This window comes from Rhineura floridana, chromosome 17 (assembly GCF_030035675.1).
Source record: "Rhineura floridana isolate rRhiFlo1 chromosome 17, rRhiFlo1.hap2, whole genome shotgun sequence".
Classification (NCBI taxonomy): Eukaryota; Metazoa; Chordata; class Lepidosauria; order Squamata; family Rhineuridae; genus Rhineura; species Rhineura floridana.
In genome coordinates, this window is record NC_084496.1 from 21,328,607 (window position 1) to 21,352,279 (window position 23,673).

At 44.0% G+C, this 23,673-nt stretch overlaps 1 protein-coding gene across 2 annotated transcripts in view; it reads right to left on the bottom strand.

Moving 5' to 3' along the window:
* LOC133372009 (myosin-16) overlaps nucleotides 1-23,673 on the bottom strand; it is an 86,440-nt gene that overhangs the window by 13,057 nt on the left and 49,710 nt on the right. For both annotated transcript variants that reach the window (XM_061600174.1, XM_061600176.1), the window contains exons 26-36: nucleotides 23,405-23,550; nucleotides 22,099-22,189; nucleotides 18,402-18,458; nucleotides 16,122-16,208; nucleotides 13,872-14,117; nucleotides 10,200-10,317; nucleotides 7,763-7,890; nucleotides 6,471-6,667; nucleotides 4,846-4,978; nucleotides 3,236-3,452; nucleotides 2,382-2,518 (exon numbers count right to left, since the gene is read on the bottom strand). In XM_061600174.1, the coding sequence (XP_061456158.1) occupies nucleotides 2,382-2,518; nucleotides 3,236-3,452; nucleotides 4,846-4,978; nucleotides 6,471-6,667; nucleotides 7,763-7,890; nucleotides 10,200-10,317; nucleotides 13,872-14,117; nucleotides 16,122-16,208; nucleotides 18,402-18,458; nucleotides 22,099-22,189; nucleotides 23,405-23,550 (1,557 nt within the window). The remainder of the gene's footprint in view (nucleotides 1-2,381; nucleotides 2,519-3,235; nucleotides 3,453-4,845; nucleotides 4,979-6,470; nucleotides 6,668-7,762; nucleotides 7,891-10,199; nucleotides 10,318-13,871; nucleotides 14,118-16,121; nucleotides 16,209-18,401; nucleotides 18,459-22,098; nucleotides 22,190-23,404; nucleotides 23,551-23,673) is intronic.

Genomic DNA, 23,673 nt, shown 5'->3' on the forward strand with positions numbered 1-23,673 from the left:
ACTGATTGCTAAACCAATCTGGGAATTGGAGCTCTGTAAGGGGAAGAAGGGTCTCCTAACATTTCTCTGTACCCTTAAACTACAGCTCCCAGGATTCTTTGGGGGAAGCCATGACTGCTAAAGTGGTATAATATGACTTTAAATGTATGGTGGAGATGTGGCCGAGGGCATCACTCTCAAGAAGCTTCTGGACAACCTGCTTGTTGAGCATTCACTCTGATTTGTTTGTAGGGAGACTAGACAACCTTGGCTGTTTAATGAGCATTCCTCCTGATTTGTTTGCAGGGAGATTACACAGGGAGATTAACGAGCATTCAATCTCATTTGTTGGCAGGGAGGCTAGAGGTCATTACGTCAAAGCAAGTGTTATCCCACTCTTCTCAATGCGTTTCCCTGCCACTTTCCTTATCTTTAAAAATCCCATCTTTTTTTTGAGGGGGGGAGGATGTGTTTGTTGTGTAAGACCTCCCAATCAACTATCATTGGGCAACCTGACTTTGCCAGTATGTGATTGAATTCCACCCCAAAATAGTGACAGTCTGGAAACACCCTCAGTTTCCCAAATGGGAATTACATGATTTTGTGAATGGGTGAGGACAGAAACTGCACATAAAGCAGAGGCTAATCTGGAGCCCTTCTTTCCTGATGTCTAGTACGAGGGTTCCCAAGCTGAGCTCTGCATGTGTATGGCTTCTTTTATTCCTTAACTTTATGTTATTCTATGAAATTCAAATTGTAATGTGGCAAAATGCAATGTATCAGAAATAAAAGAAGCCATAAAAATGCAATTAAAAATCGTACAGCATCTAGCACGGCACATGACAATTGCTACAACAGGCAAAAGAATAATGAAGTGGTCTGCCATGACCCTCAGCAATTTTCAAACAAGGGGGGGAGTGGAAACAACTGGTGTAGCAGAAGGAGCATTAATAATAATAATAAATAAATTTTATTTTTAAGTCGCCTATCTGGCCGTGACAACGGCCACTCTAGGCGACGTACATAAAAAGATAAAAGGATAAAAATACAACATTTAACCAGAACAACAGTCAATGAAAATCTAAAACCGCCCATCTATACAGCTAACCCTAGTCCACCCCAGCAATCCTGTATGCCTGCCTGAATAGCCAGGTCTTTAAGGCTTGGCGGAAGCCTACCAGGGAGGGGGCATGGTGAAGATCATAAGGCAGGGAGTTCCAGAGGGTGGGGGCCACAATTGAAAATGCCCTCTCCCTGGTCCGCACCAGCCTAGCTGTTTTAACTGGTGGGACCGAGAGAAGGTCTTGCATGGCTGATCTTGTCAGGCGGCATATTTGGTGATGTTGGAGGCGCTCCTTCAGATAAACTGGTCCGAAACCGTAAAGGGCTTTAAAGGTTAACACCAACACCTTGAATTGGGCCCGGTACACAACTGGTAGCCAGTGTAGTTCTTCTAACACCGGAGTGATGTGATCACGGCGACGGCTGTTTTTGATCAAACGTGCCGCCGCATTCTGTACCAGCTGGAGTTTCCGGACCGTTTTCAAGGGTAACCCAACGTACAGCGCATTACAGTAGTCTAAGCGAGAGGAGACCAGGGCATGTACTACCCATGGGAGCAGATGGACAGGAAGGTAGGGTCGCAGCCTCTGTATTAGATGTAATTGATACCAAGCTGCCCGGCTCACTGCCGCAACCTGAGCTTCCATGGACAGCTGGGAGTCAAGAATGACCCCGAGGCTGCGGACCTGGTCCTTCATGGGCAATCTTACCCCATTAAACACCAGGTCTATATCTCCTAACCTTCTCTTATCTCCCACGAGCAGCACCTCGGTCTTATCGGGGTTCAGCTTCAGCCTATTACTTCCCATCCATTCACTTACGGACCTCAGGCACTTGGAAATGGTATCCACAGCCAACTCTGGTGAGGACTTAAACGAGAGATAGAGCTGAGTGTCATCCGCATATTAAATGGTGTGGAAAACCTCCCCCTGTCCATTTGCAGTCTAAAGTGGTACAGTCAGGCCAGACGCTGGTCTACCACCTCAAGGATAGCTAGGCCTCGTTCTTGGTTCCCCCAAAAGGGAATCAGGGCAGACCTCCTTGGGCAACCCCACGCAAACATTGCGCCTGCCTCTTTATCATAGGCCTGGCAACCAAGAGGTCTTCTGCATCATTAAAAGTTGTGCAGGGGGAAGGGAGAATTCCACCTTGTGGTTTTTCCCATTACAGGGTTGCAAGAACTCCTGCACTTGGCTGACTTTCTCTTCTCCTAAAGATACAGGATCAGTCTCAGGGATTGATCCTGGCAACCCTACTTCATCATCTGTTTCATAGGATCAGGAGACCAGTGGAGCTGGAAGTGCAAATTAAATTAGGGCTGCTAGGAAAAAAATCATTACCTCAAGGGAAGACTCTGCTTCCTCCAGGGCCATCTGCAGCTCGTCCTTCTCCACCTCAAGTTTCTTCTTCATCTTCTGCAGCTCGTGGACGCTCCTTCCGCCCTCGCCCAGCTGGTCAATCAGATCTTTAATCTCCTCTGAGGAGAAGCACAGACAAAGTTATTCAGGGCGGCCGTTACATTTCAGGGCTGTCACCATGGCACTCAGGGCTGGCCATTCTGATGCACAGAGTGATATCTGATGCACAGGGCAAAGGACAAGATGGCAACCTAGGCCTACGTTCCATGTACTGAAGGTGACTGGGGTGGCAATTTGAATTGCTCCTTCCCCATGACTCAGGAGAAGCAGAGTTATGCCAATGGGCAAACTCTGCACACTAAACAGAGGTTACAGAATTCAGCTCATCTCGGCACTGAACTTTGAGGAAGGGCCCTAGCTCAGTGGCAGAGCACATACTTTGCATGCTGAAGATCCCAGGTTCAATCCTTGGCATCTCCAGTTAGGGCAGGTTTGGGGAGCCTGTAGGCCTTCAGATGTTGTTGGGCTCCCAGCTCCCATCAGCTCCACCCATCATGGTCAATGATCAGGGTTGATGGGTGTTTTCATCCAGCCACATCTGAAGAGCCATAGGTTAGCCACCCTTCATCTACAACAGGGATGAGGAACCTTTGGCCCTCCAGATGTTGTTGATCTCCAAATCCCAACAGGCCCAGCCAGTGTGGCCAGTGGTCAAGGATGATGGGAGCTGTAGCCCAGCAATGTTTGGAGAGCAGCAAGGTTCCACATCCCTGAGATAGGCAAGGGTCTAAGGCAATTTCCCAGCACAGAGAATCCATAGCCCCGGATATGCTTGCCCTGGAGAGTCTTGTTGTCCTTCTTCACGGATTCCAGGTGCTCCAAGGATTCCTCGTAGGCCGTCTTGAGCTTGAAGTTCTCCGTCATGTACATGCGGCACTCCTTCTGGGAGTTGTCCACTTCCAGCTGCAGCTCCTCACACTTCTGCTGCCATTCCGCCAGCATCTTGTCAAAGACCCTCTGCTTCTTGTCCAGGGCTGCGCAGGCTGCATTGGACTGGGAGGAGGAAGCCAAACAGGCATTTGTTATCTGTTTCCCGCTGAGGATCATTTCAACCCAGCTCCTCACAGGTCAGCTGGCCAACAGCAGTTCACGGGGCCAGCAGACTTCCAAATGGATGATTGAAAGACTGTCCTGTTAAGGGTTATTGGTTGCCTTTCCTTCACCGGGGCAAATCTCCCTTTTCCTTAAGACATGGGGTGGGCGGGCAGGCAGGGTCAAATCTGTCCACTTCGGTTTCTCCCCGTTTCTTATTTTTCCAATCTTAAATTCATTTCTCTGCATTTAGGTATCAGTTTGTGATTTTTAAAAAAATATTCATAAGCATTTTAGTACACATTTCTCCTAATACATACTTTTATGTATGTAATTTTGCCCAACATACTTATTTTTGCAAGCAATCCCCTATAATATAATGCATTTGTATGTCATTTTCACTTATATGCATTTTTATGCACATTGTTGGGTTGCAGAATGGAGTTGCAAAATTCGGACACGTGCGAATTTTGAAAGAGGGCTGTGCTTCAGTATGCATATTGTTTTGTTCATATGTTCAACTTAAGATGCATGTACTGATGGGTATTGTATCCATAATGGAAACTGATGGAGGTTTATTGTTAATGTTAGTTGTATTCATATATAGTTATTTTTAATTTTCTATCTTTAACATTTTAATTTATTTATATTATTTTATTCGTTTTTCTCTCTTCCTTTTTCCTTTGTTTATTTTGCAAATTTAAAAAATTAATTAAAAATGGTTTTGGGAAGTGAAAATTAAGTAGATTCACCTTTAAATGCGAACAGAATCAGATTTCTTCCCCACCCTTACAGGCTGCTGACTTTCTAACAGACAGCACAGACTTTTCTCTTTAGGTATTAAATCTGATGGAACTACCAATACTGCCTCCTAAGTTACGACTGTAATCATAATTTGTGGTAAGCAGGTGAAGTCCAATACTGGCAACACGACAGCCTCCTTAGGGTTAGATTCAGTCTAATTCAGGCGCCATGTCAGTGGGGCAATGGAATCCATTCCAGGTTTTAGTCTCAGCTTTCAAGGAGCTGCCCAGAGTGCTTCAGCACCTTTGTTATATTTACTACAACATTTGCAGGGCCAGCCCAAGACATCTCAACATCCAGCAAAGCTCTTAGCAACAGGCTTAACTATAAGCAATACTCCATCTAACTGACTGCATGGCAGAATTTGTCATGTCATGTTGGAATTCAGGGTTCACCTGCTCCCGCCAAGGTAGCCTCTCCAATTGATGCAAGCAAGAAGCACCAGCCTGTATCCGAATGAGCCTGAAAGATTGCAGAGGTCTAGTAGCATTGCTGTTAGAGGAATGTTATGTGTAAAACATGGCCAGCAACAACATTGGATCCCCCTCACCTTCTCAAGATCCAGAGTAAGGTCTTCCACTTCCATTTGGAGCCTCTGCTTGGTCTTCTCCATACTGGCCACCCGAGCTTGAGCCGATTCAGCCGTCTCCTCTGCCTCCTGGAGCCGGGCAGTCAACTTTCTCCTGAGAGACGAAGATAACAAGACAGGAGAAGACAAGTCAGTGCTGCAGAGGTTGCAGAGTGAACACCGCAGGCATCTTTACAGAGCAACGTTGCTGCAACTTAATGGCAGTTTCCAGGTCCAATTCAAAGTCTTAAAGCCCTTCATGCGGGAACGGGAAACCCTGTGGCCCTCCATATGTTGCTGGACTACAACTCCCATCATCCCTACTTCTTGGCTGTATTGGCTGGGGGTCCAACAAATGGGAGTCCAACAGCATCTGGAAGGCCACAGGTTTCCCAAACCTGCCCTAATAGCTTGAGATCAGGATGCTGGGAAGATTGCCTTTTCCTATATTTACCTACCTGGACCTTGAGGCCTTGGTCTGCATACTTCCACCAAGTGAAATGAGGCAGGGGGTCAATGGAGGAGAGCCTTCTCAGTGGCGACACCCCAGCTGTGGCATGCCCTCCTCAGACAAGCCTTCTTTGTGGGCATTTTGGTGGCAGGTGATGAGGAGGAGTCACTCTACAGAAGTGGTGGGGACCCACCACAGAGTCTGTCTCCAAAATCTGGACCTGCCAGGGTTCAGCCCTGCCCAGACTTGGGCTCTGAGGTCTCATCAGAGGAGGAGCAAGGGGAACAGAACCTGCCCCCCCAGTGGACATCTGCACCACCAATGAACCTGAGGAGCTGTCGGATCCAGGCATCTCACTGCAGGACTGGAGTACTCCACACCAGTTGCCTGCTTCCTGGCTGGTTCTTCCACCCTCTTCATCACCCCCAGGACCACAGGAAAAGAAGAGATGGGGAGCTAGGCAGGAGTTTCAGGGCTGTCCATGAAGTGCCTGACTAGCTACAACCAGGTGAGGGGGTGGGGCAGAGCTTGGAAAAGTTACTTTTTTGAACTACAACTCCCATCAGCCCCAGCCAGCATGGCCACTGGATTGGGCTGATGGGAGTTGTAGTGCAAAAAAGTAACTTTTCCAAGCTCTGGGTGGGAGGAAGCGCATGCAAACATCTGCCCAGATCAGGGCCTGTCTGAGAGCCAGAAAGGGGTGGCCCCTCCATTTCCTATATAAGCCTTCCATCTGAACTGCTTCACTGCTGGTGCTGAAGCAACAGCTCCCTTAGGGCTCCAGTGCAAGACTTTCTTGAACAAGGGAAACGGACAGGATCTGGCCCTGACTGACGTAGCCCAGGAAGCCCCTGAAACAGGGGTGGGTAACCTCAGACCTGGAGGCCTCGTGGCCCTCCATGTCTCTCTTTCTGGCCCTTGGGACACTCCCCAGCCTGTACCCCTCGCTAGCTCTGCTCTGCAACCCCCATGGGTGTTTTTTGCACGGCTGGAAAATTCCCTTGAACTCTGACATGTGTGTGCAAGTGGAGGAGAAAGGAGCCTTACTGTACAAAGGTAAAATCTGCATTCATTGCTCTGCCCCTTTTGTCTCCAGCCCTGCCCACCACTAGCATGTGGCCCCCAGGAGGCTCCCCACCCCGAAAGCCTCCCTCACTTGGTCTCTTCCAGCTCCTCTGTCCTCTGAATGGCATCGGTTTCATATTTGGTCCTCCACGTCGTGACTTCGGTGTTGAGCTTGGAGACCAGGCGCTGCAGCTCCACTTTCCCGCCTTGCTCTTCTTCCAGCTGCTCTTTGATCAGGTCCAGGTCGTGCTTGGTGTTAGCCAGGCTCACCACTGCAGCACTCCGGACCTAAAGACACCAAAGCCGTTGCTGCTTCACACCTTTCCCATTTAACTTAACATTGTCCTCTATTTAAAATTCCCATCCTGCCCTTCGGCCCAGTGCAGGTCCCTCCAGGTAGCTCACAGTACTAGAAGTACAAAATGTGGCATGCAAATTTAAAACTAGAAAAACACCTGCAATGAATAGCCGTGGGTTGTAGCCACCTAAGTTTTACTCAGAACAGACCCACTGAAATCAATGGACCTAAGTAAGTAGCTTCCACTCTAAGGCCTCATTCACAGCATACATTTATTCCACTATTCCGGTTTAAACAGGCATGCCTTCCCCTAAAGAATCCTGGGAAGGGTAGTTTGTGAAGGATGTTGGGAGTTGTTAGGAGGCCCATCTTCCCCTCACAGAGCTACAATTCCACGAGTTCCCCGAGAAGAGGGACTGATTGTTAAACCACTGAGAATTGTAGGTCTGTGAGGGGAATAGGGGTCCCATAACAATTCTCACCACCCTTCACAAATTACCATTCCAAGCATTTTTTGGGGAAGCAATGCCTGTTTAAAGTGCAATAACAGTGGGATAAATTATGCTGTGAATGAGGCCTGAGACAGGAAGCCCTCTTATACTCTTTCCTGCTCAGGAGGAGCCCATGGCCAGCCTCAGTGGAATCAGTGAAGAATGAGAAGCTGCAGTGACATGGCTCACCACATGAGGCAGTGGTCAGCAGTTTCCTGCCACTTTATTGAGAAGCTGCAATGACATGGCTCGCCACACTGGACACTGGTCTCCTCCATACTAGGAAATCTATGCAGCCCTATGCCTGCCTGTCAGCACCAGCAATGAACCTGGAGGGTATTAATGGAGAAGAGTGCTAGGATCCAGGACAGAGGACTTCCCCTTTAAGGTAGAGGTGGGGAACAATAGCTAGCCTGGATGGGTGGAGCCAGTCTAGATCTGGATCTGCAGTGATCAGTCATTCTCGACAGAAGGTTCTTTACTGAAAGTCTGCAGTTTCAAAGTTCATCCTATGGGGGCAGTAATAAGCCGTTAAAGATAAAACATGCACATTTTAGACATGTGGTATAAATACAACGATTTCCCCATCTTTACCTTCGACTCTTCATCAAGCTGCCGCTTGAAGTCATCCACCTGGGAGGTGAGGGATGTCTTGACACGGAAGATCTGGTTCAGCCTTGTCTGACTTTCCTCGTGCTCACGGCTCAGCTCACTGTTCTCGGCTGCAGCAGGGAGGAGGGGAGAGGAAGCAGGACTTAAGGGAACTGCCTAACCATCTTGAAGGGGAATGGAAGTACCGTGTCTTTAGAGTCTTTGAGGATAAGAAGCTTGAGGATGAAGGAAAGGGAAGAGAGCCAAAGAACATCAGAACAGCCCTGCCGGATCAGGCCAGCGGCCTATCTAGTCCAGCATTCTGTTTTTACACTTGTCAATCAGATACCTATGAGAAGCCCACAAGCAGGACTTCAGCGCCACAGCACTCTGCGGAGTAAAATACAATGGCATAAATCTATCTATCCCTATAATTTAAGTGTTGATTCTTGTTGTCCTTCCCCTGACAGGATACCTTGTAAATTAAGAACTAGAAATAGGAGTGCCACGATCCCTGAATCTAGTGGTGATCCAGACAAGGAGTTGGAGGCTGTGGGGTACAAGATGGGAAGCTAGGTCAGGGCTCAGAGCTGACTACGGAAAGTAGGGAGACCATTGCACCTGGGGCTGTTGGACAGGAACCCCCAGAAGAACCTCCCAGACCACAAGGACCTATAGGGTCAGAGCCTGGACCTTCACCAGCACCTTCCCTTGAGCCTGAAGAACCAGATGCCTCCTACCGAACATCACCAATCTGGCAGTGCAGGGAGCACACCAGGAAGGAGGCATGCTCATCTTCAGGCCAGAGGGTTGGCCCTTTATTTATTTATTTATTTATTTATTTTATTATTTTATTTATACCCCGCCCTTCCTTCCAGCAGGAGCCCAGGGCAGCAAACAGAAACACTAAAAACACTTTAAAACATCATAAAAAGACCTTAAAATACATTAAAACGAAACAACGTTAAAAACATTTTTTTTAAAAAGGCTCTGGAGTTTTCTACAAGGGAGTGGAGCAGGTCTTGAGACAGAAGCTGAAAAGGCCTTGGTCTGCTCCCAGCCCTTGTTGGAGCAAGTTGCTCACTTGGAGCTGTCTGTGGCCTGGAAGCCTTGCCTTGCTTCCAGCTGGCCCGGCCCAGCTATGCCTCTGGCTTTGCTGCATTCTCGATGTATTCCCCATGGGATCCAGAACTGGACCAGAACACAACCAAGAGCAGCGTGCACATGATTTTACTCTAAACTTTGTAAATAAGATCGTTCAATTTAAAGGATAAATGATGGTATTAATCCCAAGAACTATAAGTGGCTGGTGGTAATATTTGTAATTTCCTTTTTATTTTGATACCTTAATCATTTGTTCTGTTTTGTTGGTTTGTTGATATTTGTGTACACAAATAAAACCTAATTTTTAAAAGTGGCATAAATCAATCTGCAATGGAAACATTATAAGGCAGCAAAATCAGAAGATGGGAGGGCCAAAAATAAAACCTTCCTGATCTAGAAGAGTTAAGGATGCTCTCACCAGCCCCTACATCCCACACCCTTATGGTCTAGAAATCTGAACAGTCAATGAGAAATGCTTACCCCAATGCCCAGCCTCAGTTGTCCATGCTCTGGTGACCTCCTGCCTGGATTACTGCAATGCACTCTATGTGGGGGTATCCTTAACAATGGCCCAGAGGCTGCAGCTAGTGCAGAAGATGGCTGCTAGGCTGCTAAGCGGGCAACCCAATGGGACCATGTGTCACAGATCCTGAACACAAGAGAGCTACCAGACTCAATTCAAGATGTCAGTACGAGCACAGAAAGCTCTAAACAGCCTTAGGATCTAAGTACCTAAAAGAGTGCCTTCCACATTATCAACCATCTCAGACTCTTCAATCAGGAGGGAAGGTCTTGGTGGTGGTGGCGCCATCGCTGGTTGCTGCCCGCTTGATGTTGACCCATGACAGGACCTTCTTGGTGGTGGTTCCCCATTTGTGGAATGTCCTCACTGGTGAGGTTCATCTGTCTCCCTCAAAACATTCTTGCTTACACAGGCATTTGATGTCAGATAGATATTGTTCCTGACTTGCTTGAAATTATTAGCTGGGAACATGTGTGACTGATTGTTTTAACTGCTTTTAGATGTTCAATTATTTAAAAATGTGTTTAGATGCTTTAAACTGTTTTTAAACTTTTTTAAAAATATTGTTTTTAGTTGTATTGTTTTATCACTGATGTGATCATTGCCCTGGGCCCCCTTTGGGAGAACTGACCTACTTGGGATTAAGTCCCATTGCACCCAGTGGGACTTACTTCGGAGGAGACATATGTGGGACTGAGCTCTTACTGGTTCATTTGGGCATGAGGAACCTGTAACCCTCCAGATGTTGTTGGACTACAACACTCATCATCCCTCATCATTGGCCACCCCTAAAATGTACAGAAAGAACCTGACCTTGAAGCCTGGTCCGGATGGCATTGATTTCTGCTTGGTTCTTCTCCATCTCAGCCAGCCTTGCATTGGCTTCTGCCAGGTTGTCTTCCAGTTTGCGGACATGAGCATCAGCATTCAGCTGCAAAAAAAATGCAGAGCAGAAGTATTGCAAACATCCTTATATTTCAGATAATGAAAATGCCAGTGTGGTGTAGTGGTTAAGGTGCTGGACTATGACCTGGGAGACCAGGAAAATGAAATGGACTGCCTTCAAGTTGATTCCCACTTATGGGCGACCCAATGAATAGGGTTTTCATGGTAAACTGTATTCAGAGGTGGTTTACCATTGCCTGAGGCTGAGAGGCAGTGACTGGCCCAAGGTCACCCAGTGAGCTTCATGGCTGCGTGGGGATTCAAACCCTCTCCCAGGTCATAGTCCAACACCTTAACCACTACACCACACTGGCTCTTGTATTTTAGATAAGGCACCCGTATATAAGCTTGTTCAGATAACAGCATTTCTGGCAACTCATTTAGGGCTCTATTCAACTAGGTTTTACTCAGCGTAGATCCATTTAAATTAACAGACCTAAGTTAGTCATGTTCATTAATTCCAATGGGTCTATTCTGAGTAGAGTTAGCCTTGGAGGCAACCCCAGAATTTCACAGCTAAAGTGGGGGGAAGAAGGGTTCTCTAAAAAGAGGTGTCATTTGAGAGATTTGGGGCACAGACATTGCTGCAGGCAGCATATATATCAAGCAAACTGGGAGTCCATCATCGACTCCTGGCTAGCTGTATCACCAAGGGTAAACAGAAGTCACAGTAGAATCGTCATCTGTGATGCAGCTTGCTCCAGCCTTTTCAATTTGGAATCATAGGTATATATTCCAGTGAATTAAATGCTTGATCTTTCTGTAAGCTCGTGGCGGGATGCACAGCATCACAAGCATATATACACACATATAAAAATGAATATTTATCTGATTCTGTGCTTGTCCTTTTCCTTTTTAAAAAACATAAGAAATGTTTTAATAACATAAACACAGCTCCATGGGATCAAAGGACTGATGACTGCCTGTAATTTCATTTATTTATTTAAAATGGTCCCTGTCTGCTCTTCATCAAGAGATTATGTGGACTTCCCGGAAGGATTGCTCCGCCTGTGGCTGCCTCTGAGAGAGCTCTGTCTCAGAGGAAGCTTTTTTCAGTTTAAAATCAGTCAAAAGGGAACTTTGACTGGTATAAATGTTCTCCCAGGCAAGGGTGAACCGAGAGATTATCCACAGAAACTTCGTTTGGGCTGTCGGTGGCTGGAATCGATCAGGAATTCCCTGGGAAAGGAAGGCATACCTAGCAGCTGAGGACGGAGTTAGGACTTCCAGCAAGCTGGGCTGAAAAAAAGTGAGACGTTTTTTCTTTTAAACGATCCACAACGGGCGAGCTTTCTTCTGTCTAATCTTATCATTTGGCTTAAATTATTACAGTAAAAGAGATTTGTTTAAGAATCAGAAATCAAGATACCTGGGTGAGTTACACTTCTCTCTTTTATACAAGGAATTAAGGAGGAGGAAAGAAAATTTAAAAAGCTTATCTTATTTTTTATGGCAAAAAGCTGGCCTGAATTTGGAAACTATAAAGATTAAAACGGATGAGGGGCAATTTACCCGAAGAGAAAATCTGATCTAGATGATTATTTGATTGATATATGTCTGGGACTACTTTTTCTTGGACTACTTTCTTTAGACGAATCTGCTGTTCGTGTATGTTACTAATTGTTCGGCGCTGTGAACCAAATTTGTTTTGCATTCTTGGACGTGCGGGAGATAAGAACTGTGCTGGCCAGATGATGTTCACAGGCCTGGAATATTAACCCCCTTATTGCTGGAAAAAGAAGCAAATTACTCTTTGCTTGGGAATTGTGGCTATATTGGAAATTTGAAGGGTTTTTTCTTTGGCTTTAAGAATGACAATCAAAGAAGTGGCAGAGACCCTGGATGTACCCCTGGAAGGGTTTTCCCCTCTGGATATGTTTCAGAAGATAATGGATGAGATTAAGATAACGAAACAAGAATTGGGACAGAGTAGACAAGAGATGGCAACTGAATTTGGTAAAGTGAAACAGGAGCTGAAAGAAATAAAGGATTATATGAGAAAAGGAGCAGATGGACAAGCAATAGAAGATGAAAAAGAAATTAAAGGGAAGGAGCAAATTCTGGAGATTGGATCAGATATATCAAATGTGGAATTGGAAAAAGATTTGGACTTTATGGCAAAAATTAAAGGGAGGATGCAAGTCCTGGAGATTGGAACAGATATATCAAGTGTGGAACTGGAAAAATATTTGGAGTTTGTGGATCCTGGAGATAAAGATTACTGTTTGGAATTCGGCGTTGTCCCTGGAGAAATTGATGAAAATATCAGAGATAAAGTTATCAATGCTTCGATGGAATTTCTGGACTGGAATGATTTGATGGAACTTGAAAAAGAGAAAATTTATAGATTTAATTCCAGATATGTGACAATGGAAAAACTCTCAAGAGATGTGCTAGTGCATTTCGTAAAAAAGAGGAACAGAGATATGACTTTACAACAATATTTCAGCAACACATTCAGAATTGACGGCAAGGAAATATTTGTGATGAAGGAAATTCCCATCAGACTCTTACTATATGACTATGACTATGACAGCAAGATTATTATGGATGCAAGGATGAAAGTTGGAAGATGGAATTAACACTGATAATGGAAAAATGGGTATTGAAATTACTGGACTTAGCAGACTTGACGAGATGGATTAATTGACATGTTTATTTGGAGAAAAATCGATGGATATATTTCTCAAGGAGTGGAAACCTCTCTTTGACTTTTTGCAGAAAGAATAAAGTGATGTTAATGAGATTTGATGATTAATTAAGATAACTACTGGAGGAAAGTGATTTTGTAATATATTAAGAGACAGGTTTGTTATATATCATAGACCTATAACTGATCTGCGACAAATCGGAAGTCAACATTTTATTTTTATTGTTTAATCTGTTTCCTTTTTTGTTTTGTTTTGTGTTTGAAAATTTGAATAAAATTAATGATAAAAAAAAGAGATTATGTGGTGGTATACAAAGGGTGAAGAACATTAATTCACACAAGATCTAAATTCCAACAAATAAACATGAAAAAGACAAAACAAACAGAGATCCCATGACTAAAAAAAGAATGGAACCCAGTTCCAAAAATCATCTACGGTCTAAAATGCCTAGGGCAAATAAGAAAGGCTTGCAATGTCAGTGTCCGGCGGGCCTCCTTAGAGCCTTAGAGAGGGCATTCCAAACCTGTGGCACCACTACATACAATAAGAGTGTATCTTTTGCTGTATTGATATGTTGTCCTTGGAGAACGATCAGGGGGAGGAGGACCCCCATCCTAGCATATTTCTGCACCACTAGTGACCATGAGGAGCCACCAGATCCAGTCATCCCTGCTCTAGGACCAGAGGCCTCCATACCAGTTGCCTGGCTGGCTCTTGGATACCCCCTCCCCTTTGTTACTCCCAGGGCCACCTGCCAGGTTCAGGGCGTGGCTGATAACCAGAAGGAGTGGAGCATCCAGCTCTTATATAACCTTTCAATCTGAGCTGCTTCATTGCTGAAGCGACAACACCCTTGCAGCTCCATTCCTCTGTGACCTGGAAACAGTACCTTGGACTTCTGGATAGTCTCCATGGTGCCACTGAGGTCATCAATCTCGGCCTTCATGACCTGCTTGTCTTTCTCCAGCTTGGACTTCACCCTCTGCAGATTCTCCAGGTGCTCCGTCATCTCAGCCATGGCATCCGTGTGCTTCTTGCGCAGGGTGGAAGCCGTGGCCTCGCTCTGCAAGGCAGCCTCTTCAAGCTCCCGACGAAGCTTGAGCAGCTCACCCTCCCGCTTGCGGTTTTGCTCAATCTGGAGACAGAAAGAGAACTTGTAATCATTGTCATCCCTTCAACCTTGACTCCTCACCTGCTACTGAAATGAAACTAATTCATTTCCAGGCTCAGTTTACAGTGCTGGTGTTAGGGATGGGCAGGAAATTTGATTTAGTTTGCATTTGAAGCCAAATCTATCAAATCTACACTTTCCAAAACAATATGAGAACCAAAACACAGCCATCCTTCAAAATCTGCACTTATTCGAATTTTGCAGTGCAGTTCGCCAAGCAAACAATTTTTATAAAAATGCATATGTTAGGGGAAAGTGTGCATAAAAATGAAAATGAGTCAAAAAAGCACACAAAAATGCATGATGTGATGAGAAATTGCTTGCAAAAATGTGTACATTAGTCAAAACTACCTTAATAGAAATGCACGCTAAAATGCTGGAGAATTTTAATTTTTTAAAAATCACAAATTGCTGCAGAAGTTTGGGAAATTGAATTTATGATTGGAAAATAGAGAAATTTAGAGAACTGAAATTGATAGAACTTTTCATCCCTAGCTAGTGCTAACGTTTATAGTAGGGATGGGGAACCTTGGCCCTCCAGATGTTGTTGAACTCCAACTCCCATCAGGGTTTCCCATCCCTACTTTAAAGCCTTAAACATGCTAGGACCAGTTTATTTCAAGGACCACCTGTGTTCATATGAAGTTCCCTGAGATTCTCCAGAAGCTCTGTTCTCTAACCTGTCATGAGCAAAGCTTAGGTTGGCAGGGACTAGGGATGGACAAATCTATCAGTTTTGTTTTTCTGTTCCTCAGTTTGCCAATCTTAAATTCAATTCCCCACATTTCTGCTACAATCTGCAATTTTAAAAAATCCTTATGAACATTTGTCATCATTTCAGTGCACATTTCTTCTCTTAAGTGTATTTTTGCAAGCAATTTCCCCCTTTATAATGAATTTTGTATGTTACTATTGCTAATATATGCATTTTTATACCCTTGTCACCCCAGCCAACACATATGCATTTGTGTACACATTGCATGGTTGGAGAGCTATATTGCAAAATTCAGAGGAGCACAAATTTCAAAGGATCTCTGTACTTCATTTCATATATTGGTTTGAAAAGTACAACTTAGATAGCTTCTCGTTAAAATGCAAATGAAATCAAATGATGGGCGACTATTTAATAAATAAATAAAATAATAAAACAGCTAGACTGGTGAGAACTAGGGAGAGGGCTTTTTCAATCGTGGCACCCACTCTGTGGAACTCTCTCCCAAATGACATCTGCCATGCCTCCTCCATGATGAGCCGCCGGACCTTGAAAACCTGGCTCTTCAGGCAGGCTTTTGGGGCGGGTTAAGTTTTAGTGTTATTGTTGGAATTTTAGGGTTTTAATGTGAATTATATGTTTTTATGTTGTACATCGCCCAGAGTGGCTGGTAAACCAGCCAGATGGGCAACTAATAAATTTAATAAATAAATAAATAAATAAAAATGTCTCTCCCATCCCTACCAGGGACAGGGCCTTTTCTGTGGTGTGCCCACTACTATAGAATTCTCTTCCCTGAGAACTCTGCAAAGCCCTCTCTCTGCCAGTCCTTAGATGCTATGTTAGGACATATTTATCCTATACAGCATTTTTTAACTGATTTTATGTGTGTATATTTACTGCTTCATTTTAATCATTTTTATGTCATATGCAATTTTATTGTGGTTTTATAGTACAGTCATGAGCTGCCTTGAAGAATCTTAGAGGCGGGATATAAATAGTTAAACAAACATGTACAACTACATTTGAGTGTTTTTGACAATGCCTTTCCCTCAATTTCTCCACCAGCAAACATTTTTAAATAAATAAATAAATAAATGCTTTTCTATTATTCCCTCCCCCTCTCCCCTCCTCTTTGACACATCATTTTTCCAACGGTTGAAGGCAATTTGAAAGAGAAATTGCTCCTCATGGACCACCAGTGACATTTCAGCCTCAGTTCTTTAGTCTATAAAATAGGGCTAATAATTGCTTACTTGAGCGGTTGTAGCCCCTCCAGCTTCTTCCAGTCTGTCGCTGAGCTCTTCTAGTTCCCGGGAGATGTCACTGCGCTGTTTCTCAACCTGAATGAAGTTGGAAAAGTCACAGCATAGCCTTGCTTTATATATTTTATTTACATAAAACTTATATCAAATGCCTTCAATAGACACTTATGTTGCCAAGGCAGCTGAGTAGCAAGAAACAGAAAGGACAACAACAACAATAACAATAATAATAATGCCACCCTGGGCTCCTGCTGGGAGGAATAAATCAAATAATAATAATAATAATAATAATAATGCCACCTTGGGCTCCTGCTGGGAGGAAGGGTGGGATATAAATAATAATAATAATAATAACAACAACAACAATAACAATAATAACAATAACAATAATAATGCCACCCTGGGCTCCTGCTGGGAGGAAGGGTGGGATATAAATAATAATAATAACAACAACAACAACAATAACAATAATAACAATAACAATAATAACAATAATAATGCCACCCTGGACTCCTGCTGGGAGGAAGGGTGGGATATAAATCAAATAACAACAACAACAATAACAACAACAATAATAAGAAGAAGAATATAGGATAGGTAACTAATACAGCAAGTGTAAGGAACACAGTAAAACAACAGCCAATTTAAATAGATGGTAACAGGGCTGGCGTCAAGGATCGGCATAATAGAGCACCTGCTGAGGGTCTACACCCTAGCAAAGGGCCCACCGGCAAGAGCCCCCTGGACCTGCTGCTTCCTTGCATCATTGCAGCCTGCTTCGTCATCTGCCTCTAGCTCTGACCCAGAGGGGGATGAGCAAGCAAACAACAGTGGTGGTGAAAAGGTAAAAGGGGAGCTGTCACATCTGCTTGTTGGCTCTGTCTGGTAAGCAAGCAAACTGTGAATGCCAGTTGCTGGGAATGACAAGTGGGGAGACTGCTGTTGCGCTCAGGTCCTACTGGAACGATTCCAATAGGCATCTGGTTGTCCAATGTGAGAACAGGATGTTCAACTAGATAGGCCTTTAGGCCTGATCCAGCATGGCTGTTCTGTAACAATAGCAGGGAGGAGACAGAATTGTATCCTCCTGTTACTCAGAGTGGACCCACTGAAACATATAGATGTAAGTTAGTCTCGTCTGTTAAGTTCAATGGGACTACTCTGAGTAAGAATAACAATACAACCCATAGGCTCCCCGAGGAAAGAGGATCCATTGGGACTGCCTTGCCACCCAAAATCTAAAGTTGGCACTGGATGGTAAAATCAAACTCTTCAAAGTTAAAGAAAGTTTACATTAGCAGTTCTCAAATGCCTGGGGAAGCAGCAATGATTTTGCCCAGCATCTATGATCACGATGACATCTCTAAGCTATATATTGTTTTGTCCTAGGCTAGAAGAGGGGTCCGGGTAAGGTAAGGTAATGGGAGAGATGTCATTTGAAATACTGGGGCTTAAACTGGGAGCACTATAAAGCAATCCTCTTCCTAGAAATGACTGATGACGGAATCCTCCAGTCTGGGAAAAAGTGCTGAGAACAGGGATCTGAACAATGCCCCTCTTCTAGACCCTTGGTTCCCAACCATTCCCCCCCACCCCAGAACACTTAATGATTGTTCTGGCTCTTGCAGCGATCGTAATGTGCTCTGTTTTCACAGACCTGCTGTGGACCACCGGTGGCCCATGGAGCACAGTTTGGGAACTCCTGCTCTAGACCACAAACCCTTCCTCTACAGTGGTTCCCACCAGTCAGTTTAAAGCAGTAACAAAACTGCCTCTCCATCCTTATTTCCCCCTCTTTCACCCCTAAGTTCCACCAGTGGAGCCTAATTGGGTCTGCTGCTCTGAAAATCTGTACCTCTACATTGCCCTGCTTAAAGGTGCCAGAATGGCTTTCTTAGATTGACAGTCTATTTTGCTATTTGAAACCAATAAGCCTCTTTCACAGTTGCCCATCCGAGCTTTTTACAATGGCCTCTTTTTTTTTATCTGATCATAATTACATAACAAGAGCCTGTGCAATCTACTGGATTGATGATGGACTTAGAATCTGGAGATCTGGGCTCAGGTCCCCATTGGGCCTTGAACCCCATGGATCCCCTTGGATTACTCACTAGCTTTTGGGCTCAGTTGCCCAGTCTGTAAAAAGGAGATAGTAATGACCTACCTTACAACAGGGTTGTTGTAAAGGCAAGTGCTAAAGGGCTTTGTATTAACAACAGCAGTACATATAGCTGAGTCATGTCATTGGCTATTGAAAAAAAATCTATTTACCTTTGCCCTGATAGAACGTTCAGCTTCAAGTTCTTCCTCCAGCTCTTCAATCCGGGCCTGTCAGAAACATACACTGCTATGAGACATGGAGCAATATTTAGGCATATGGTAAGAGCCAGTGAGGTGTAATGGTTAGAGTGCTGGACTAGACCTGGGAGATCTGAATAATTAAAGGAGTTTTTGTGTTGCAAATCAAGGAAGCTAGGAAAGACCTTCGGAGTTTAGTCATTAAAGAGTTAAGCCTTTTTTCTCAAGGATGGCTACAATGGAAGAAAAGCTGAACATGGACAGACTTTCACCTGGAAATTGGAAGTTGTGGTCATTTCTCATGGGATGTCACTTAAAGCAACAGAAGCTAATGGAAGTGATTAAAAACCCAGAACCGGGGCCACAAGCCTCGGAGGAAACAAGGAGAGTTTGGACTGAGAAAGATGAAAGAGATCAGGACCTCATAGTCAAGTGCGTAAGTAACTCGCAAATCTCTTTGATCATTAATTGTAAAAATTCCAGAGAAATGTGGATTGCGCTAGAGTCAAACCACCACCCAAAAAGTCAAGGCCATTTAATTTCAATGTTACGAAATCTTATTAACTTGCAAATGAAGGAGAATGGCTTGTTTGAAGAGCACCTTGCTAAGTTTATAGAGTTAAATCAGGGAATAGCTGAATCCCGGACAATCCGATGAGCCAGCCAAAATTGCCATTTCTAGATTCCCTCCCAGAATCAATGAGTACTTTCTTCCTAATACTGCAATAGCAGCAAAGGACTCTGAATGAAATCGCATCAGAAGTTAGAGAACAATTCTTTCAGCAAAGTGAGAAAATTGCTACAGGGAAGGACAGTGTTTCCTCATCCCTTAGCAAACAGACTTCTGGCCGAATGCCAGTCATATGCAGATTTGAAGAACAAAAGAAGCAGCCAAAAGGTGTTACAGCCAAGGGCTGTTTTCTGTGTGGTTCACAGACTCACCGTAAAGATCAGTACAACAAGCAAGGGAAGTCTGAAGGACAAAATAAAGGATTTAAAAAGACAGACAAGAAAGATTTCAACAGTTTACAAGTTACTCATGTTGAAAAATGTAATAATAATAATAAAGTCTATGTGGACAGTGGAGCAACCGCTCATATGCTAAATGCAAAACCCCTATTTGAAAGTCTAACCCCAAGTGGAGGCTCAGTTAAAGTTGCTGACTCACGAGAAGTACTGATAAAGGGGGAAGGAACAGGAATGTTGGTTTGCCAGACACCAAGTGGTGCCAAAGAGATTTACCTTAGAAATGCGCTCTGGACTCCAGGGATTTCTAATAATTTGATCTCTGTCAGTGAGGCAACCAATAAAGGGTGTTCAGTGCTATTTGAAGGAAATTTCTGCATGATTTCTCTAGATGGTGTGATTATTTGCAAAGCTACCAAGAGAAAAGGAATGTATGAAATTGATCAGCAAAGTCCAGAGGCTAATATTGTGAAGGACTGCTGTAACAAGCCATGTTTGTATTTATGGCATAGAAGACTTGCACACAGAGACATCGCTAAAATTAATACCCTTCAAAAGAATACTTTAGTAAAGGGCATGAAAATTGAACTCTGCCAAGGAAAGGGAAGATGTACATGCTGTGTTAAAGCTAAAGGGACAAGACCAAGTTTTCCTAAGCAAAGTGAAAGGAAGACTAAGCGCCCCCTAGAGTTGATTCACAGCGACATTTGTGAAATGCCAATACTTTCAAATGGTGGAAATCCACTGTGGAAAAAACTAATCATAGAAAAAAATTTAACAATAGGTTTTTCACCAACAACAATATTAGCTGTGGGATATGAAAAGGCTAAACAGAGTATTCTTCAGAGAATTAGAGATATTGATTATCAGCATCAATTAATGCTAGTGAAAAAGACAAGATATAATAGTAAACCACTGACATCTATGGCTTATTTATTGAATCTCACCCAACCAAAAAGGCGAAGAGCTTTTACTCTAGCAAGATTTAATGTCCTGCCATCGGCTTTACTTGCTGGCAAATTCAATAAAGTCCCATATCAGGACAGAAAATGCCCATGTGATAAGGAGGTGGTCGAAACAGTTATACATGTTTTATTATATTGCCCATTTTACTGTGATCTTAGACAGCAGATAATTGTTCCCATTATAGATCAAATACCAGGTAGAAAGGATATTTTTTTATGCAGAATTTTTACTGGATGATCACTCTCCTGATGTAACCGAAAAAGTTGCAAAATACTGCGATCTAGCCATTCGTCGCAGGAAACAATGTGTCGACAAAAGGGGTACTCAACCAGTAATTTTAACTTAAAAGAATCTTTTAAAAGTATTTGATGTTGGATTTTGTTAAATATATGTTGTAATACTGTATGTTTTTTATTGGTCAATGACCGCAATAAATTATCTAAAAAAAAAAAAAAATGGTGGAAATCATTATATTGTTAGTTTTATTGATGACTATTCAAGATTCACTGTAATCTATATACTGAAAGAGAAGGGGCAGATGCTTCAGAAACTCAAAGAGTATATTGCAGTGGTGATCATTAAATTCCAGAGAAAGCCACAAATACTACGTTCTGACAATGGAGGAGAATACGTGTCTCATGCTACCCACAGTAGTTTCTGCTTGAAAATGGGATTGAGCATCAGACCACTGTACCTCACAACCCAGAACAAAATGGCATCTCAGAGAGAAAATTTAGAACTCTTATTGAGATGGTGAGATCAATGCTAGAAGATGCCAATCTTCCACAGAAACATTGGGGAGAAGCAGTATATACTGCCACCTATCTACAGAATCGTTTGCCAACAAAAGAGAATGGCAACAAGACTCCATTCAAATTATGGCATGGACGCATACCCAGTTTGGCTGATCTAAAGGTGTTTGGATCAAAAGTGTACAGTCACATACCACACCAGAAGAGAACCAAACTGGACAACGCTACAAAAGAAGGAATCTTTATTGGATATTCTACAAAACAAAAGGGGTACAGAATCCTAAATCCCAAAACAGAGAGGATTGAAATCCAAAGAGCTGTCTACTTTGATGAAGGTCAAGGTGCATTTCAACCAGAAGGGGCACCATCCCAAGACCACGACAGTGAAGAAGACAAAGTAGAAATACCATACAGTACTACAGATTACAACAACATGCCAGCACTGGAGGACAGTGAGGAATCTGAGCAAGAAAGGGAACCAGCACAGCCAGAAGGGGCAGCAGAGAATCCTGGGCCAAGACCCTCTAACCGTACCAACAAAGGTGTATCTCCACTGAGACTGTCCTACCTTGCAAGAGCGGATGAACTTCCAGAGCCAAAGCTATGGAAAAAGATTGAAGCCTTACCCAAAGCTGAAGCTGAAAGGTGGAGGTCAAGGAAGAGCTGGAAGCTCTACACAAGAATAGAGCTTGGACACTTACCAAGCTTACTCAGATGCTTCATTCCCAATTTCGCTACTCTGCAACAATCTGAGGGGTGGGGCCAAATAAAGATCTGGCCCCCAGGAGCCAAAAAGATTCCCCACTTCTGCCATAGAGAGTAGCAAACCTCCGAAAAGCGGAGATGGCCATGCCCTAAAAACCTGATTAGAGCAGGCCAGCCTTATGTGGCTAGCCTAAGAGGATTATGGGAAAAGGCAGTCAATTCAGGTAAGCACAGCCAGGGGTGCCACTCAGGTTGCCCTCCTCAGCCACTTTCTCTTCTACCTGATGCTCCTTCAGTTTCCTCTGCAGCGTGGAGTTCAGTGCTTGCTCGTCCTCCACTTTGGTGTTGATAGAGTTGATTTCTAAGTCTCGCCTGCAAGGAAAGATGAAGCAAGCTCGTTCAGGGGGCCACATATGCCTGGGTCGGGAAAGCTGTGGCTCTCCAGACATTATTTGACGACAACTCCCACCATCCCTGACAATTGTCTGTGCAGGCAGGGGCTAATGGGTAGGGCCACTGGAAGCAGGGAGCAGGACGGGAGGCTATTTGGACTGGCACCTCAAGTTTAAAGGGGTCCTCATATTCAGATACTTGTGAATTTTTTGGCATGCAGTTAGTTTCACAACTTGTCTTTATGCACATTGGTCTAACATGTTGCACCCTCTTTCAGCTTAGAGCTGCAAATTTAAGCACATAAGGGATGTGATTTGGTAAAAGTAATCATTTGTTTGTTTAACTGATAGATTTTTGTTATAGTATAGAGCAGCCTTTCCCAACCAGTGTGCCTCCAGATGTTGTTGGACCACAACTCCCATCAGCCTCAGCCAGCATTGCCAATGGTCAGGAAAGATGGGAATTGTGGTCCAACAACATCTGGAGGCACACTGGTTGGGAAAGGCTGGTATAGAGTTTAAAATGTGTTCATAACTATTAATAAAAATATATTGGTTCTGATGGCACAAGATTAGACCATTATGAACATGTCCTCTCAAAGCTGATTACATTAAAAAGTCACTCACTTTTTTAGGCCCCATATTGCTTTCATGTGCTGTCATTTTTTATATCTATTATGGCTGGGGCCCTCAAAACCTGGAAGGGGCCTGGGCCTCTCTGGATCTCTGAGAGGCCTGGGTGATGGGAGGTGGAGTCCAGCAACATCTGGAAGGCTACAACGTCCCTGTACCTGAAATACACTGTAAGCTACTCTAACCTTTGGTCCTCCAGATATTGTTGGACTCCAACTACCGCCAGCCCCAGCCAGCATGGCCAGTGGTCAGAGCTGAAGGGAGGTGCAGTCCAACAAAAATTTAGCATGACAACAATTTTCAGTGCCTTCAACTTTTTCTTAATATGTCTTAATGATATGTGCCAGGGCAACCAATTTAATACCCTCCAGATATTGCTGGAGTCCAACTCTCATCAGCTCCAGCATGGCTGTCAGGGATGATGGGAGTTGTAGTCCAACAACATCTGGACGGTACTACATTGGCTACCCCTGAACTTTCAGTCTTCAAAAATCTTTCTGACCCTAATTCCCCAACCAGCTTTCCTTCAAGCGCAGCATGTTTTGCCCACGCACGCACTTACTTCTTAACCACCTCCTCCAAATCGATCTTTGCCCTTTCCATTTCGTTGAGGTTTTCAATGGTCATTTTCAAGTCGCCCTCTGCCTTGCGACGGGCCTTCTCCACCTCGGCACGGATTTTCTTCTCTTGCTCCCAGTTGTCCTCTAGCTGGGAACCAACATAAGAGCGAACGATTAGAACAGTGACAAAAGAGAAAAAAAGCAAAGAGGGCAATGGAAGGGAGTCACCATGGTGACAACATAGCATTCTTGCTGCAACAGGAAGGAGACA